Consider the following 19,968-nt stretch of genomic DNA (forward strand, 5'->3'; position numbering starts at 1 on the left):
TGCAAGTGAATAGAGGCTTGAGACAGGGAGATATACCATCAGCTAAAATATTTAACGCAGTCTTAGAAAAATCTCTAATGAAGTTGCAATGGCAAGAGAGAGGCATCAATATCAACGGTGTGAAATTAAATGCCTTGAAATTTGCTGATGATATTGTTATAGTTAGAAATGATACGGAGGTATGCGGTATGTTGAAAGATATGATTGAAGTAACAAAAAAGATTGGAATGAAAGTAAATTTTGATAAATCGAAAGTAATGACATATAACAGTGATAAAAATGATAGAGTATTGGTGACTGAGGACGGAAGGATAGAGAAAGTAGATCATTTCATTTACCTCGGTCAGAAAATAGGGAGAGAAGGTCAATGGGGAGAAGTTACCAGAAGAGTAGTAATAGGATGGGCAATGTTCAAAAAGTACAGCTATCTATTCAGATCCAAGATATCAATGGAAAATAAGAAAAAGCTGCTACAAACGTGTATCCTACCAGTAATTTTGTACGGCTGCGAAACCTGGACTATAAATGAAAAAATAATTAAGAAACTTAGAGTTACCGTGAGGTCGATGGAGAGAGTAATGATAGGAGTGACAAGAAAAGACAGGAAAACAAAATTATGGATTAGAAATGAAACAAAGATTAAAGATGTAGGCAAGATGATAATAGAGAGAAAATGGAATTGGGCTGGACATATCGCAAGGACAACGGACGAAAGATGGACGAAAAGAATACTGGAATGGTACCCACGTAATTTGAGAAGAAGTAGAGGAAGGCCTTCGTATGGATGGGACGAAGAGTTCAGAAAAGTATGCGGCGGAGCGACGTGGCAGAGAGTTGCAAGAGAGAGAAAGGAATGGGAGAGAATGAAGAATGTATACAAGGAAGTATGGCTGTACAAGGATTGACACACTCGCTTTGTTGAAAATTTATTTTTATATGGACTTAAAATTGATGTACTCAACAATATCCTATCACAAAAGGATATTCCCCAGCAGCTGCTAATTATTGCTTAATACAGTAGCCTCTCTCTTATCCGGACTCATCGGGACTGAGGCCAGTCCGGATAACGTTTTTTCCGGTTAAACCGACGTTCCCTAAAAGTCGTTAAATTGGTACGCATATTTTGTAGTTTATAAGCCAATAATGACTTTTACGTAAAAATAATAAAACTAGACGCTTTATTATGATATCTGTGAACACAAAACACAAGAAAATAGTTAGTTGCTAAGCCTTTTTACATTTGAAATATTTAAAACCAAACAGCCATTATAACAGCAGTTTCCATTTCCTGCCAATCAAGTCCGGTTGAACCGATGTGCTGATAATTATTTTCCGGTTAAAGAGATGTCACTTCCGTGGAGTGTAGTCCGGTTAAACCGATGTCCGGTTAAGAGAGAGGCTACTGTAATGTAATTAGTTTTATAATGTTATATAATTTTATTTGAAATTTTGTAATGAACCTGAACAAAGCAATAAAAGGGATATTTATTTATTTATTTAACTATGGACAATGAAAAGTTGATAAGTTTGATATGCAAGACAAAAGATATCATCGTCGTGATGTTCAAAGAAATCTTTGGGCCAAGATTGCTAAACAAATAGGATCTGAAGGTAAGATTATTGTAATGAATAACTAATTTAGTGCATATTTGTTCATTCAATTTTCAAAATCTCAATATAATAATTGTTTATGAAAAATTTTGGTGGCTATGATAGTAGTTAATTCAATAATTGGCAACCAGCCAACTACTGAACTAGATAAACGTAAACGGTTCCAATGGACGACCATATTTGACCGAATTAACGGCCGGCAGATTCGTCCCATCCAACGGCCAAACGGATCGGTTGAATATGGTTCCAGTGGACGGTTACCCTTGGGCCAACGTGTGGATGCGGCATTAGACTACAGACTACACAACTGAATGATATTGCCTATTGTGAACAATGTGCAGATTTTGAACAGTAATGAATGAATGAATCACCTGCGACCTGGCGGCCAAATGTCGAACTAGCTGCGGCAATGCTCCCACCACAACACTGCCAGGCAGAACGCTACGGAACATCATCAAATACTTAATGGCGTCAGCTTTGATTACTGGAATGCTGTTCACTGGAACAAAAAGGAGACAAAATTAAAGTTAAAAAGTACTAGAACTATGTGAAACAGACCCAATTAACTTGCAGACTCCATTCCCATAATTCACCGAGCGAAGTGAGGTCTAAAGGTGCGTACAGACTGTCGCTCTGTTCCGCAACCAAACGTCACTCCAGCAGAGCGATTGATGATCGACCGGCGAGTAACAGTGGTTCGACCGGGGAACGCGAGAAGATCTAACATCTTCCGTAACGTTCATGATGGGTGCGTGGGCGGTGCGACTGTGGTTCGATGGTGGTACGAGGGCGGTACGAGGGAGGAGCGTGCTCGGTGCGGGTTGGAAGCGCGAGTATGTGTACGCAGCTTTAGATTTAAGTCGAAGGTTTGGCATTTCTCTTAATATTTAAATGTTTAAATGTTGCGCATTTACGGCGAAACGCGGTAATAGTTTCTCATGAAATTTGACAGGTATGTTCCTTTTTTAATTGCGCGTCGACGTATATACAACGTTTTTGGAAATTTTGCATTAAAAGGATAATATAAAAGGAAAAAGGAGCCTCCTTCATACGCCAATATTAGACTAAAAATCAGACTATAGAATTATTCATCATAAATCAGTCGACAAGTGATTACACAGATGTGGAGAAGCCAGTCTATTGCTGTATTTCCATAAGGTCTATAGTTTCAATCAGGTACTTGTGGATGAGAATACTGCGTGAGGTCTACTGTTCACAGAACTACTAGTATAATAACCCTTCTACTTCAAAAACGAGAAGAATAAGATGAAGATGAGAAAGAAGAAGAGGAAGAAGAAAAAGAAAATCCGCATTTTTATTTTTTCTACAGCTTATACCGATTGGACCGATTAGAATGAGAATGAATAGAGAGAGAAAGGCTCAACTCACACTAACTCGACTCAAATCGTTCGACTCCAGTCGAGGATACTCCTGTCTCTCGACCTTACAACATTCTTGCTCATTGTCACTACTTCAGTTCCATGCTACTCCATTTTCTAACCTTACTTTATTGAAAATATAAGATCTAATTCGTCACTACTTAGCATGTCACAAATTTTATAATTATTATGAATACATTGTCCTATTTAATTCTTATTGAAAATTGTAACATTATTCAAATATTAAAACACGATATTTTCCAATTGAAGCACAATTTTTTATTTATTATTCAATAAAGAAGTCAATTTGATAAAAACTTTCAAAACAGAACACATAACCATGGCTTACTTTAGATAATATAGATCTATCTATAGCAGGCTATGACATAACACATTATTCTGCTAGCCTACCGCCATATCTTTTACAATTTTCTCTTCCCTTCCTTTTCCCTCTAAAAAACAGCAGTCTCCATTCCACGTTTACAACCTAACCAACATTACCAACATTCCTCTAACTCATTTTATACTATTGATTATAAAAATATTTAATGATTATTTTATTGATTTATTTATAATAAATAATGTAACACTACAAAATATAAGATCTAATTCGTCACTACTTAGCATGTAACAAAATTTTATAATCATTATGAACATATTGTCCTATTTAATTCTTATTATTGTCATATCTAAAGTGATAGAACATCACTTTCATAAAACATAACCTCACTTTCATTAAAAATGCACGGTACTACGCAACTCAAGTCGAGGCTCGACCAACATGTCGAGTCGGCGCTCGACTCAGTTTCACAGTCGTGAGGTCGCGGAGACTAGAATCGACTGGTCACCATTTGAAAACACATGCTGCGTCGAGGAGAGACTAAAGTCGCAGTCTCTTCTCGACTTGAGTCGAGTAAGTGCGAGATGAGCCTAACACATAGGTGGTGGGAATGAGATAGATGAGGATGACGAGGAGGGAGAGGAATAGAAGGAAATCGGAAGGAGAAGCAGAAAATCACCAACAGTTTGTGCAGCTGAAGGTGCGTACAGATATACGTGCCGCGAACATGAGCAATTCACTTCTAATCAGCTGATGCCACGCTTTTTATATCTATATCTTATACCGGTTCTGTAAAAATACAGATATAGTCAGCTGATTAATAAAATAAAACCTTTTGCGTACAGATATACGCGCCGCGAACATGAGCAATTCACTTTTAATCAGCTGACTATATCTGTATTTTTACAGAAAAGGTAAGATACAGATATAAAAAGCTTGGCATCAGCTGATTGAAATTGAATTGCTCATGTTCGCGGCGCGTATATCTGTACGCACCTTTAGCTGCACAAGCCTGTTGGTGATCTTCCGCTTCTCCTTCCGATCTCCTTCTATTCCTCTTCCTCCCCGTCATCCTCATCTATCTCATTCCCACCACCTATGTGTTAGGCTCATCTCGCACTTACTCGACTCAAGTCGAGAAGAGACTGCGACTTTAGTCGAACATAATATTGAAGTGTCACTTTTTCGCTTTCGGTACTAAAAAACAGAAAAACTCCCTAGGGAGGAAAAGTGACTCCATTTAGTAACTCCATAACATGGGAAGCATTTCTATTTTAAAAACGTACATTTGAAATAGGTTAGAAGGTCTAAGCTCAGATGAGGAAGCATATAGAGTAGTCATTAAACCAACTAAATTCAATACCTCAACCAGACCTTTGATCAATATATGAAATTTATGTTTGCATGCTAAAATTATTACAAACTTCATATCTCTATACTAAAAAAATGTATACATTTTTTTTATTCCATGTTATTCAAAATACCAGCCAACGAATATTCCTCATTAACTAATCAAATTTGAAACGGGAACTTCAACATAGCTGTAGTTGTGGCGGCCATTGTTGTTACAACTTTTGCCGACAGATTGCGCTGTCGGCGGAGAACTGTGCTTACAAGCCAGCTGTTTCTGTTTACTTTTTAGATTACCTACGTTGTAACACATTGTTTAGTCACGTACAATTTCAAAAATTATTTTATTTGCAGTTTTTAGAAAAATCTAGGTGGAGGAAAAATGTTATGTATATCACGAGTGAAAAATGTTTTTTCTCCCTCAGGAAAATTGTTGCCCTCGGCTTCGCCTCGGGCTTCGAACTTTCCCCTCAGGGTGAAAAAACAGTACTTTTCACTCTAGATATACAAATAACTATTAGAATAAGGCCAGAGACTAGTACAAAAATAAACTTTGGAGGAGGAAAAAAAGAGAAGATACAATATTGGGATATCAACCACTTACCGTCAGGTTTATTGAGTTCGGGCAGAATGTGTTGGGCAGTGAAGTCGGACAGATTGACGAGTGATGTGGCCTGTGTGACGCCATGCTTCTGCGTCTGGCCCTTGTTGGTGAGTGACGTCACCAGGTAGAGCGCCGCATCCCTTCTGTCGCCAACATGTGCCCGGGTTGGCGTCGTACTGCTGCAACATTGCCTGCAACACAACACACATGTTCTTGCAACTTGTTGTTGGTTCTTCTAAGGTTCGGAATCAAGTACTCTCAAACAAGTGACACTTTTCACTAAAACGTAAAAAGAAGAAGAAAAAGAAGCAGGAGAGGGGAAAAATATGGGGAAGAAGGAGAAGATAAAGAAGAATAAGAAGGAGGAGAAGAAGATGAAAGAGAAAGCAACAAAATATGTTTATGTATATGTAAAGCAACAGTTTCTAGCGGTATCAAGTCTTAAATGTTTGAAATTTATATTTCATTCTCAATGAACGCAACAAGATCACATTCAAACTGATGATGTAAATGTCCTCTGTACAAAGAGTTGATAGTTTTATGTTGAGACCAACATAATTATATTTCAATCGAGAGTAGGATAGATCAGTTCGTTCAGTTTACTGTAAGTACCTAAGTCAAGTACCTACTTTGACCAGTCCTAAAGATACTGAATTAAATGAGAAGTTGAGTCATTCATTAAGTCAAGTTTTCACATCATGAGGTTTTTTGTTACAGGCTGATCACAGTTGGCTTCACCGTTGCACAATATAGTCAACCGCGCGAAAATAGTCTGATAGAAATTGAAACAGATGTGATGTTGAGGTTGCGAACACAAACAACAACGGAGTAAATACTGAATAAAGAAATAAGATCAAACCGTAAATATTTATAGTGTAAATATAATAAACTTAAACTAAACTAAACTTACCATAATTAGATATCACTTTTTGTGTAGATGAGAAGTTGATATTGTGGTAATTATTCATATTGAATGAAAAAGACTAAGAAATTGTCAAAAAACCACTGATTTATTGATAATTAGAAAGACCGGTTTCGGTTATTACACCATTGTCAATCTCTAATAAACTATTTATCAGATAAACTATGATATCAGATAAACTGATAAACTATGATATCAGATAAACTGATAAACTATTTATCAGAGATTGACAATGGTGTAATAACCGAAACCGGTCTTTCTAATTATCAATAAATCAGTGGTTTTTGACAATTTCTTAGTCTTTTTCATTCAATAATTAGATATCCCGTGGTATATGATTATTTTCCACAATTTACTGCTTGTTCAAGCCGATTATTGTATACTTTTATTACTGTCTTGGCCAGATAAGAGTTTATGAACGGCACAGTATCAGAGACTACCAACGTCATATAGCTTCACAAAAGTGAACTATGTGAACAACCGGCTTGAGTTAACAGTGGAATTTGAAACATAAACGCCCTATACCACAGGATATCTTCTCATGCTATACTTTCTCTACGATTAAACTAACCTGCACATATTGTCCAAAAATAGACAACATTTTCTCCTCAAAGTACTTGGATAGAACTTTGACAAGATCGCATGCCGACCTACGTCTCGTATCGATGTCAGATCCTTCAATATCTCTACGAATGTACTCTTCAGGGTTGTCTTCAAACAGCTCTTCGTCAGATGCTGAAAAAGCAATACAAAAAATCTAAAACCGGGGAGAACTGGTACATAGATATTATGATTAAAATTAATACTAAACCAATATCTTCAAATATCATCCAAGTATTTTATAGCTGTCTTCTGAGTTTGACTTGATTACATATCAATCAATGTTTCCCATTAGAATTTTGGACTGTATACGGCGAGGTGGAGCTACCCTTGGGTCTCCCCACCATTGAAAGACATACGCTAATAATAATAACCAATCAATAACCCTTTATTGTTATGAAACATACAATGTTGACACAAACGTCAAACAAATGAGAAAAGTCAAATAAATCTACAATGACGAATGAATATACAGGATTTTGTACAGAATCTGTCTAATAATAAATATCCTCACTTATTAGAAGACTGTTTCAAGCATTTCATAGTCTGGTGATGATGCAACCATAGCAAGCGCTATGTATTACAATTTTTGATTCCTCTTATTCAACCATTCAGTTCTAGTTGATTGAAGCCTACATTTCTGAAAAGGTCTCTATTTTTATTACAATTTTCTATTAGTTTTCAGCCCCTGGCACAGTCTGGTTGAAGAAGCTAGTTAGAAGATCAAAAAGCGACCCTTTTGTCGAAGAGGTTGAACTCATTCAAGCCAATCCCTAGTATGCATTCATTTTTCATCAAGATGGACGTGAATCCACAGTATTTATTCGTTATTTATCACCTTAACCTCACAACTCTGAAATTGGAATTCTCTCAAACGGGGGAAGAATGTGGTGATGCAACTATAGCAACCGTTATGTATTCAGTTTGTTGATTCTTCTTATTCAATCATTCATGTTCAAAAGCCTATATTTCTGAAAAGGTCTCTATTTCTATTACACATAGTCATTGAGGCCATAATATTAGGCAAATTTATTAATGTATTCCATAACAAAGCATTAGAATTCAAATACGTTTTGGGTCACAACAAAAAATATTAACAGGTTATGCAGGTTAATATAATATATATAGATACAAATTGAACCTGCATGACCTTAATAACCTAATAATAGAATATTAGTAATAATAATATTATTACTAATAATATTCTATTACCTAATAATAGAATATTAGCAGGTTAGATATAACCGGGTGAGGTCAGATATAACCTGGCTGATAGAATAGAGAAAAAAGTTTATACTTTCTAAACTTACGTCGGAACTCCATATTAGGTATGACAACTTTCTCACAAATGCTGCTCAAAACTTCGGGTTGTTCAAAAAGATGCCGGTACTGGGTTCGATCAGCCACTGTTGCCAAAAACTGTAGAGCGTTGCTCACCAACTAAAAATTGAAAAGAGTAATAGAAATGTATTTTTATATAAAAATTACCAACACATTTCAATTTAAAACTATACAGAGCTCGATGTCGATGTTTTCAGTAACACAAACTTGTAAGGCCGGCCACTTAACGACAAGACAAGTGTGTCAACATGTGTGAACGCACACACCGTTTCAAACACAAACGGACACACCGTTCACACATATTCGACACACTTATCCTGTAGTTAGTAACCAGGCTTTATCCTGGTTTTCATTATCGACCGAGCGAAGTGAAGAGTCGACGGTTTGGAATTTCTCTTAATGTTTAAATGTTTGAATGTTTAAATGTTCAAATGTTTATATGTTGCGCAAACATTTACGGCGAAACGCGGTAATAGTTTTTCATGAAATTTGACAGGTATGTTCGTTTTTTAATTGCGCGTCGACGTATATACAAGGTTTTTGGAAATTTTGCATTACAAGGATAATATAGAAGGAAAAAGGAGCCTCCTTCATACACCAATATTAGAGTAAAAATCAGACTATAGAATTATTCATCATAAATCAGCTGACAAGTGATTACACAGATGTATGGAGAAGCCAGTCTATTGCTGTATTTCCATAAGGTCTATAGTTTCAATCAGGTACTTGTGGATGAGAATACTGCGTGAGGTCTACTGTTCACATAACTACTAGTTAGAGTTAGTGGTAGAGTTCCCTGGGCAAGTACTAACTATCTTGTGAACTCTCCCAATGAAAACGTTCATGGTAGAGTACTAGTTTTTAGTAGAGTAGAGTGGGATAGCACCGTGGGATAGTACTCTACCACTTTCCTTCCCCCACCACCGCTTCTCACTCTACTCTACCACTACAATGCTAAGGCTAGGCACACACCAGTTAGTCAAGACAAGACATGATCAGACACGATTAGTCACAATACTTCACATAGTTACTTATGATGCAACACACACTGATTAGTCATTGCAATTAGACATGTCTTCATAAGCAACTATGTGAAGTATTGTGATTAAACGTGTCTGATCATGTCTTGTCTTTTCTTGACTAATTGGTGTGTGCCCAGCCTAATGAAAACAGTCTCGAGCTAGTAGAGTAGAGTCGTACCGTAGGCTATCAAATTTAAGAAGTATTGTTATTCATTAAAAAGTATTAATTTATTAAAAAGTGTTGATCTATTAGAGTGTTAATAAGTGTTTAAGTGTTAATTTATTAAAAAGTATTGACATTTGAAGTAGTTCTGTTCACTAGACAACACACTTTACCTACTATTCTCAATTGAAGTGAAAACAGTTACTCGACCAAGTAAGTAGAGTAGAGTGAGTATGCCAGTTACTCGACCACTAACTCTACTAGTGAAATACAGGCTCAAGGGATAAAAATCACTACTCACCGAGTCGTACTTATGCTGCTTTCCCGTGGAGATCAACAGGTTCCAAATATCGGTGACAAAGTCGGGCAGAAACGACTGAAATTCCTCGTCGTATTTCAGCGCATACATGGAAACGTTAGAGCAAACCTGTGACCTCAGCTGTTCTATTATGCCTGGTTCTTCATCATCCTGGAAAATTAAAGGTTTAGTAATTAATTAATTAATTTGATGGAGCAAACTAGAACAATGCAAAAGCATGGAAAGCAAGGAAAAGCATGTCAGCTTACTGTGTAGTAAGGTGTATAGAGGTATTTTTATGCTTAGCAGATTAAGGCATATTGTTAGTCTTGATGTGTTGATTGCTATTTATCACGCATATATTCAGTCTCATTTGGCATATGACATTGTTGCATGGGGGAGAGATTCAAATGTGAAGAATCTTTTTATATTACAAAAGAGAGCTATCAGAGTAATTTGTAATAAGGATAGTAGAACCCATTGTAAACCATTGTTTAAAAGCCTAAGAATCATGAAAATTACTGCACTGTATGCTTTTGAATGCATGATGTACATAAAGAAAAATGTAAACAGTTTTCCAATCAATAGTAATGTTCACAGCCATTTTACTAGACAAGCTACAGCACTCAGAATGACTCAGTGTAACTACCACATTATGTTGAATAGTTTTCTTGAGTTTGGAAAAAGAATGTACAATAAGTTACCAGTTGAAATAAAAGAGCTTGAAATTAGACAGTTCAAAATTTGTGAGAAAAATATTTTAATTGACTGCTGTCCTTACAGTATAAATGACTTGATGTAATGCATAAATAATGTGATGTAATTTTTATGACCTGTGATATATTGATGTAAAATTTGTTGTAACTGCTAACCTTACAGTTTGAAATACTAAATAATGTGATGTAATTCTTTGACCTGTGATAAATTGTGATTGTTTGTATATTTTTTGACGATGTCTTGCATTATTGTTTTTAATGTTCTGACAATAAACGAATCTTGAATCATGAATGCTTACAGATACAGACAATTACCCAGAATAAAATGTTAATGCCGCATCCACATGTTGGTCCAATGGAGGCCAATGACGACCAGCGCCAGAGTGTGGATGGGTGATTTGCCAACGCTGGCCTTTATTGGGCACTGGCATAGCCACCACCTCTAATACAAGGCCGCGGCCTACAATGTTGCAACGTCGCAGTGTAGGCCTACAATCTAATACATGATTGGTGAAAAAGATCAGCTGGTATTTTTTAAAATCTTTATCACCAATCATGTATTAGATTCTAGGCCTACACTGCGACGTTGCAACATCGCAGGCCGCGGCCTTGTATTAGAGGTGGCTATGGCACTGGTCACATTGCAGGCTGGCCCAGCGACTGGACCAACATGCGGATGCGGCAAAAAAGGTTTTTGACAAATCATACTTTTCTGACAAAAAATAAAAACTTTTTGTGCAACCGGGCCTATGTAATCACATGAACAACAACAAATTAAGCCTACAAATTGAATCAAACTCAGAAACAAATATCAAGTCTACAAATAGTTCGTTTTTCAGATTGTTTTGGAACAATATGTTTCCATTAAGTCTAGAACTTTGATGGAAAATAGATTCTAATCACAAAAATGAAATTAGTGTTGCAATGATTGAATGCCACTTTGTATTTTGGATGAAATTGAGATGATAAACTGGTTGAACTCACCCCTGTCTGAAGACACTTTACATCGACAGTGAGCAGATTACGGAAGTGCACCATCCATGTTTTCATGTTATCTTCGAAGTATTCAGGCAGATCCTGTAATAGATACATAAAAATGTAATTGAATTGCATTCAAGAAGATATATTAAACAAATCAATAAACAATTTATAAACGGAAGAATTCAAAGAGGATGGATGAAATTGACTTGTAAACTGTACTTGTTAAAACAAGTCAGGGCGAGTTTTTAGTTTCTAACTTGAAAACTAGACTACTTTCATTCTTTATTATTTATTCGTACAATTGGTACATCATTAAAATGATAGAGAGAGGAGAAATTATACTTGAATGTTGGGATAGACTTGATAGATATAAATATTAAACACGAGGTGCCGGTTGCACAACAGCCGGTTAAATTTTAATCGTGATTAATTCCACGAGAACCAATCAGAGGTTGGTTCACGTGAAATTAATCACGGTTAAAATTTAACTGGCTGTTGTGCAACCGGGCATAAGGAGATTGAATTTGAGCCTAATGCAAACAAAATAATACAAAACCAGTCAGTAAAATAAGTTTAAAACTAACAAGAGTATAAATAACGATTAGAAATCTAAGTACCCTTTTAAAATTGTTCAATCACTCAATTTTTTAATTGTGATTGAACAATTTTAAAAGTGTTCTTAGATTTCTAATTTGTATTTATATGGAAGAGTAGCCCTAAAGAAAAAGACTAACAAGAGTAGTTTGACGGTGGTTCATGAGAAAAACCTAGATTCAATGGCCCATATGAATAAAACCAGAGCAAATGCTCATGAGCAAGAGCATGGAGCATAAGGTTTTGCTCATGAGCAAAACGTAGAAGCAAAAGCATTTGCTCATCTTTATATGAATAAGCTCTACTCTTACCTTATGCTCCTGAACTCTCGAGCAAATGCTCACGTATTTTAAAGATTTTTCATCGCTGATTCGCTTTTGTAGCCTTACTTTGTTTTTATAGCTCACGGAAGCGCTAAATATGCAAGTAGGGTGCACCGCTTGTGTTTGCGTCGTCTGCTCTGTTTTCTATTTATGAATTGAGTTTTAGGTTAGTTGAGTTTAGAATTTTGAAATAATAGCGTGAAAAAATGTCATCTCTATAATAATCTTCAGCTTAATCTTATAATATGAATAGCCTTCTTATAATCGTCTTTTTTCTATTTAATTGCGTAATTATTCAACTGTCTATTGCTACTTCGTTCTTTTTAGTTTCATTAGCTCGATTAACTCATAATTTTGTACTCTTTGGATTTCTGTATTTTTTAGATAAACATATCAATCATAAGTACTATAGGCATTGTAACATATTAAATCTGGGTAGATAAAAAGCCCTAACAGAAATAGTAATAGGTCTAAAAATAAAGTAATTGGCTAATATCGCCAAGCAGATAATAACCAAGATTAGATAGCATCAGCTTGTTCTGGCTAAATGGTACAAGAACCTAAAAAGGATTTGAAGGAAGTTTATTGCTCATAAATAGATTATTATATAAAATATTTGAAGATTGAGGTTATGTAGATGTATTCACGGATCGGTGACCTAGAGATCGATCAAACCGAAGAACGTAGAATCTGACCAAAACCCCTTGGCAGAGCTTTATTGCAATCGGATGGTGTGCAATGTGAAAAAACACCTGTCCACGTGGCTAATTATTAGGTAGCATGGAATTAATATTAATGTATAGAATATTAACTAGCATGCAAAGAGCATAAATAAAAAACCAAATAAAAATAATTTAATGTATTCAGGAAATAAGAGTTACCAGGCGCATGAATACCGAATAAAATTTGCATGCACCAATAGTAAAACGGCAGTTAATAGGCGGCAACTGTAGGCCAATTCAAAAATATTTATATATATTTATATAAATGTACTAGATTTGTGTTAAAAATTTGTGTAATCTATGTTATCGATATGGCTCGAATGCAAAGAAATTATTAATCATATAATCTAAGCAATATTTTGGCATTTTTTGTAAGATCTATTTGAACTTAATGGCGGAGGATTAAGATATTTAAATTTTATGCTAATTTGAAAGTCGGAAAGAGGATCTGTAAAACTTGAAAAGGAAGAACCAGCACTCGCCAGCCAGATGCCACCATAAGAGGACCCCAAATATTTTAGAGCGAAGTACCTTATTAATAATTTTGTAAAAATTAAAGTTAAAGTAAATTATTAAATTTCTTAAAAGACTTCGTGATGCTATTGTGAAGCAGAAGTCATTTTTCATTTTAATTAAATTTATAACCCCTTGGAGGAGACGATTCCGGCTACCATATTCCCGGACCACATGGAGTTGGATCGACATCGGCGGCTTACAAGAAGATTTTCGACACGTGAGTGATTAAATTGAATTTAGTGATGGGCGCCCTAGTGCTTCGAATTAATCTGATGATCAAAGCTAGCTCGCCGAAAGGGTTATTATAAATTGAGAAATTAATAAGAGTAATACTTGCGCAAGTAAAAATTAGTATTAAAGGTATTTAATTGAAAGAAAAATATATAGATCAATATTTTAGAAATTTCTATTTAATCAAAGAAGTACGAAATCTAGGCTATTAAAACATATGCATATAATATTTAATTTTTTGCAATACAATTTGCGATAATTTATCATAGTTCTAATTCACTAGATGAATGGCTCTACCTATTCCGTCAGGTGCCGAATCTTGCACCCTGAGATAAAAATATATATTCGATACAAATAAATCTACTAAATACTAGAGATTTTAATATATATATATATTTGGATTATTAGTGGCTAATTTATCAAGCTGATCTTAGAGCACATATTTTTGATTGAATTATCCAAGTCGACAAGTATTAGCAAGTGCATGTCGCAGCTACATGCAAAGAATGCATATGATTTTAAGATAAAGGCACATGGTAATGATTCGTGCCATAAATCTAGAATATAAAGTTTAGCCTGTGATATTTTGCTGATATAAAATTATTGTTCTATTTTTATATTATATTTTTTATCGCTCTATATATATTTTTTGCCTCGATTGATCTTTGCATTATTTGTGTAATATATGTATGAAACTTTCATGGTGTGCAATTTATTTTTTATTCCTCAACACTATAGTATAAGTATCATTTATATATATATTATTATTTATTGAATTACAAGAGTTATTGGAGAAGCCCATATCTAGGCCTATCAAGATTTTTTAAGACTGAATACTATTAGAAAACCACGACCTAATTATATCAAATCTCATGCTTTACCGACTGATGCCAAGCAGGAGGCTAATCGTTATTTAAATATAAAGAATAACGTGACACAAAGACATGTCGTACAACGTGGGACTGATGATGAGAGCCAAGCTCATTGAATAATTATTTGAAATTAGGTCAATAACCATATTGAAAATTATAGATAACTTATACGAGTTGTGAGGAAAACTGGCGAAGGAAAATTTGTATTACTTTTTGGGGAAACAAGAGCTTTAAATAGAGAGAAATTATATGTTTTAAAGAAAATTTTATATTATTAGTACTGTGAAAAATTACATGTTTATAGAGAGAGATTATATTTTATAAGCCTAAACTGCTATTACTTTCTAGTCAAAAATATATTAGGTGTTTAAGCCGGTTGGAAAATAAGTCGCAGCCTGTAAACTAGCCAAGAATAATCAACAAAACATTGGGGGCGCTAGAGCATTGTAAAAAACTTAAGTATAAATACCTTGTTGTAAGAGTATCCAAACACTTTACACATCACTGTTCACTGTAAGTCCCGGTTTGTGTCTCTTTTTTAAGCATTCTCGCTTATCATTCTTATCACTGTTTAATTAGCATTTATCATATTTGACATAATGAATCACACTCCCGCAAACTCTGAAGTTTCATATATGTACGGCGGTTGCACAGATCCCACTTTGTCGACTCCGAGCACATCAAACCCCACCACGGTAGATGCCAATACGCCACGAGAAAGGGAACCAGGAAGCGTCGGGTCGATAGTCTTCGATCCACCAGGTCTGCAACCTCTATCCTCCACTCGAATCGACGCCGCTGACACACCATTGAATCAACGGATAGTAGAGATCAACTTTGAAGGGGGCGAGGAGCAGCCTGCAGAACCCGCATCGCCGGAGGCCGAGTCACACCTGGGCAAACAAAGTATATTTTCAATCACAGAATTAGATCCGCTTCAAAAGGTAATAATGGAACAAACTAGTAGCACTTTCAACATTATGTTACAAAAAACAATGGATAGTATGATGCAGGAGATTAAAAAAGAGATTGCTACAGTAAAAGAGGAAAATAAACAAACAGTGGAACAGGGTATGAAAGAGACCACAGGCGCTATAAAATCAGTAGAACAACGGTTGGATAATATTGAAACTAAAGTAGAGAGTCATAGGGAAGAGTTAAAAGCAATGATAACCCTACAAAAAGAAAGTCAGGATAAAGTTACGGCAGGATTATCGGAAAGGTTGGATACGGTTACATGTGAACTCAATGAAAGGATAGATAACCTAACTACACAAATCACTACACCTATTCAGGATATAACAAATAACATTAAGGCCGATTGCCACCAAGAAATCCACAAACAAATTACCGTTGCCAATCAAAACTTAACAACTACAGTTGACAAAAATATTAACAATATTAAAGAAATACAAAACAAACAGATTAATATGTCCACAAAAATGAACCAACTGCAAGGTAGCATCAATCAAAACACTGAAACCTGTAAAGCTTTAAATGGAACTCTACTAATTCAAAAATCCACTCTGACTCAATTAAATCAAGAAATAAACGCAAATAAAATTACACATAATAGTCAATGGCAGATAACACAGGAAAAAATAATAGCATTGGAAAATCATATTCAACAACAACCTCAAGGGATTCAAACAGACAACCTCAACGTACATAGTATATTACAAGGACTAGGAAAATTGATAATACTGATCGCCATTTGCAACCTCAACCATTCATTGATCAGATAAAATTAGTACAAACTCTTGCACCTACCTCTTGGAATTTTTGGCGTCTCCGTTTGACTAATTTATTGATTGGCGAACCCCTGATGTTTTTTCGGAGTAGAGCCATGAATTTACATCATTGGATGAGTTTGTCGCTGTCTTCCTGGAACAGTATTGGAGCAGAAGTAAACAGTTGGACGTGCTAGCGGACATCATATCATGCGATTTCAACCCTAACTTAGACGGTGCATGTACCACTTTCGTCACTGCCATACAGTTTAAAAATTCTCAATTGAGCGAGCCCATTAATGAATCGGCATTAGCAAGTATTATTTTAAAGAAGCTACCGTATCAAGTTAGAATGGCACTCGCCACACAACCCATTACTGATTGTAAGCAGCTGATAATCATTTATATGGCATACAGTCTGCAATGGCAATATCAAACCACCGCTCAGACCAGAGATACGCATCAAATCAGCATAATTCAAAATTTAATCCGCATAACAGCCAAAATTATGAACCGGTATCATATGATCGCTACCGATCTGCTCCTCAATTTGAACGCCGCTATGAGCACAGGCAAAATGGTAATTGGAATAATGAAAAATTTCAAAATCGTACAACCAACCACTATGCCCAGCAGAGCAATCGTAGGAATCACTATGATGGCCGTGATCGATTAAACTCACATAATAATCACACACAAAACAGTTACAACAGAAATTATAAACCACCACCTCAACAAGTAAGTACAAATTATACACTAGCACATGCAATAGGAATGAATCAACCTTTTTTAAGTATATTGTTTCCCGACGAAGACCCATCACCGCCAGAGAACACAAACAGCCGCCAGGAGGAGACCGCCACCATACTACCTGTTTTGACCGCCACCATGCACCCGCGCACAGAATCCATGCACCCGCACCAATCGACCCCACCAAGGCACCCCAATGAACCCAAAATTTTTGACCAAGAGGCTGACACCAGGGAGGACGGACTACCGGATAAGAGGAGCGACCACCGTAAGGCCCGGAGACGGAAGCGCCCGAGGACACCCGACCGGTATCAGGACGAGGAGGACAACACACAGGACCAAATGAAGAGCATGCATCGTAAGGCCCGGAGGCGAAAGAAACGGAGGAACCGCGCGCGCGCATACCGGCCGCATGCACGGTTCAAACGCCCGAAGAGGACACCGGACCGACACCGAGGAGGACAGGAGCGGACCGACGGCGTGCATCCGCGGCACATACGCTTTAAAGGCTATGATCAGCGATGTGACCGGAAAAATAGGCCAAAGGAATATGACAGAAACGGAACTGATAGGAAAACTATGATTGATTCGTGCATGGGCAACATAAAAGTGGACTACTTGTGGAAATTAATTAAGGATAAACGGTGCTTGAGAAGAATGGAAGAAATAAAAAGTAATATAAAGAAAGTGGAAGTACCTGGATATTATACTATTGAAAAGATGATAAATGTTTTGTTATGGTGTTTAATGTTTGTTATAATGGCTGTGATAATATTGAAAAGTGATGCTATAATTAAGACCATGTTATTGTTGAAAGAATTTATTAGTGTTGATTGGAAGTGTTATATTATTGAATTGTTTATTATGATGATGAAGCCTAATAATGAATTTAAGTGGAAAGTATCGGATGAAGATGATTGGAAGCTTTATATTATAAAGTCGTTTATTGGTGTAACTAGAGTTATAAACAATGCCACTAAAGTGAAATTATCGAGACTCAATGGAATAAATAGAAATAACAAGGAAGAAAACAGAACCAGATCAAGGAATTGTTTTAAAAGATACACAAGATACCGGGGTTTTAAATTCATGAAGATAAATTATCAATTAGGACAGCCTCACCAACGGATAGCAGATAACCGAACGGCCTACAGCAACAATCTACAAACAGAATGCAAGAAGATGCAAGTAAATCACAACATTTCCACATGCAATATCGTCGAATTTCAAATAAATATGATAAGAAATCAAGGAAAACATTATTATCAAACCGATTACTAACCTTCCTTAATAAATTTAATATTGGTATAGGACCTCGTGGCAACAATCCAATGTTTTAATTCCTTCCAGCCGTTAGAAGCCTGCAATAAGGAAAAGAACAATTTTTAAATATGTAATTAAATCATATACATCAGATAAAAAAGGACACAAGCGGGGATAATAAAATTAAAATTTGTTAATTACCTTTTTAAGAGAAAAAATTGAGCAGTTAGGTTAGTTATGAAAGTCGATAGCAAATTCTGATGTAACATGTAGCACTATGAAATGTAGAACAGCGACCAGCTGACCAAAGCCACCCAAATCAAATGAATGTAATGTCTGTTGAACATATGTTTATAAAAAGAAGTACTGTACCCAAAGAGTTATTATTATTGTTATTTATTATATTTATTAATGTCGATATATTTATTTATATGTTTTTATATTTATTACTTTTAATTATGCCACGTTGTTACCTGAAAAAGACTTAAAGTGAATACCAGCTACCAAAACCAAAGAACCATTAGCAAAAGAAAGTATTGTACCTGATGTATAGAAAATTATTTATATTAAGACCTAAGAAATACTATAAGATATAAGCCCAGAAGTTTATGAATCGAAATTATTGTCTAAAAGGAATCATTTATGAGAATTATGAAATGTGTGTAGCTAGGTTGGCGGCCCTGCAAGCGGCGAATTTAAAAATTACTATGTTTTAAGTGTTGTCAGGAGGAGTACGTTTAGAAGTTTATATTTATGATATTTTATGTGTGTTGAGGAGGAGAATTGTTATTGTATTGATAAAGGTATAAAGGAGATGCAGCAAATATGTCTGCGATCTGTGATAGAAGTATGAGAGTATAATTTATAAATAAAGTATAGTGTATATCGATGTATTGAAGGGTGGGTTTTCATTAAAAACATTGTGATTCTCAAATATTTTGAATTCAAACCCAGGGGCGCGTGTAACATATTAAATCTGGGTAGATAAAAAGCCCTAACAGAAATAGTAATAGGTCTAAAAATAAAGTAATTGGCTAATATCGCCAAGCAGATAATAACCAAGATTAGATAGCATCAGCTTGTTCTGGCTAAATGGTACAAGAACCTAAAAAGGATTTGAAGGAAGTTTATTGCTCATAAATAGATTATTATATAAAATATTTGAAGATTGAGGTTATGTAGATGTATTCACGGATCGGTGACCTAGAGATCGATCAAACCGAAGAACGTAGAATCTGACCAAAACCCCTTGGCAGAGCTTTATTGCAATCGGATGGTGTGCAATGTGAAAAAACACCTGTCCACGTGGCTAATTATTAGGTAGCATGGAATTAATATTAATGTATAGAATATTAACTAGCATGCAAAGAGCATAAATAAAAAACCAAATAAAAATAATTTAATGTATTCAGGAAATAAGAGTTACCAGGCGCATGAATACCGAATAAAATTTGCATGCACCAATAGTAAAACGGCAGTTAATAGGCGGCAACTGTAGGCCAATTCAAAATATTTATATATATTTATATAAATGTACTAGATTTGTGTTAAAAATTGTGTAATCTATGTTATCGATATGGCTCGAATGCAAAGAAATTATTAATCATATAATCTAAGCAATATTTTGGTATTTTTGTAAG

General features: G+C 35.5%; 1 protein-coding gene across 1 annotated transcript in view; it reads right to left on the minus strand.

Moving 5' to 3' along the window:
- The window catches only part of LOC111054938 (exportin-2), a 92,971-nt gene that overhangs the window by 60,239 nt on the left and 12,764 nt on the right, over positions 1-19,968 (minus strand). Inside the window, 7 exon segments of the mRNA XM_039437290.1 lie at positions 1,983-2,110; positions 5,285-5,423; positions 5,425-5,475; positions 6,778-6,941; positions 8,117-8,246; positions 9,634-9,801; positions 11,331-11,423. Of these exon segments, the coding sequence (XP_039293224.1) occupies positions 1,983-2,110; positions 5,285-5,423; positions 5,425-5,475; positions 6,778-6,941; positions 8,117-8,246; positions 9,634-9,801; positions 11,331-11,423 (873 nt within the window).

Source organism: Nilaparvata lugens, chromosome 11 (genome assembly GCF_014356525.2).
Source record: "Nilaparvata lugens isolate BPH chromosome 11, ASM1435652v1, whole genome shotgun sequence".
In the NCBI taxonomy this organism is placed as follows: domain Eukaryota; kingdom Metazoa; phylum Arthropoda; class Insecta; order Hemiptera; family Delphacidae; genus Nilaparvata; species Nilaparvata lugens.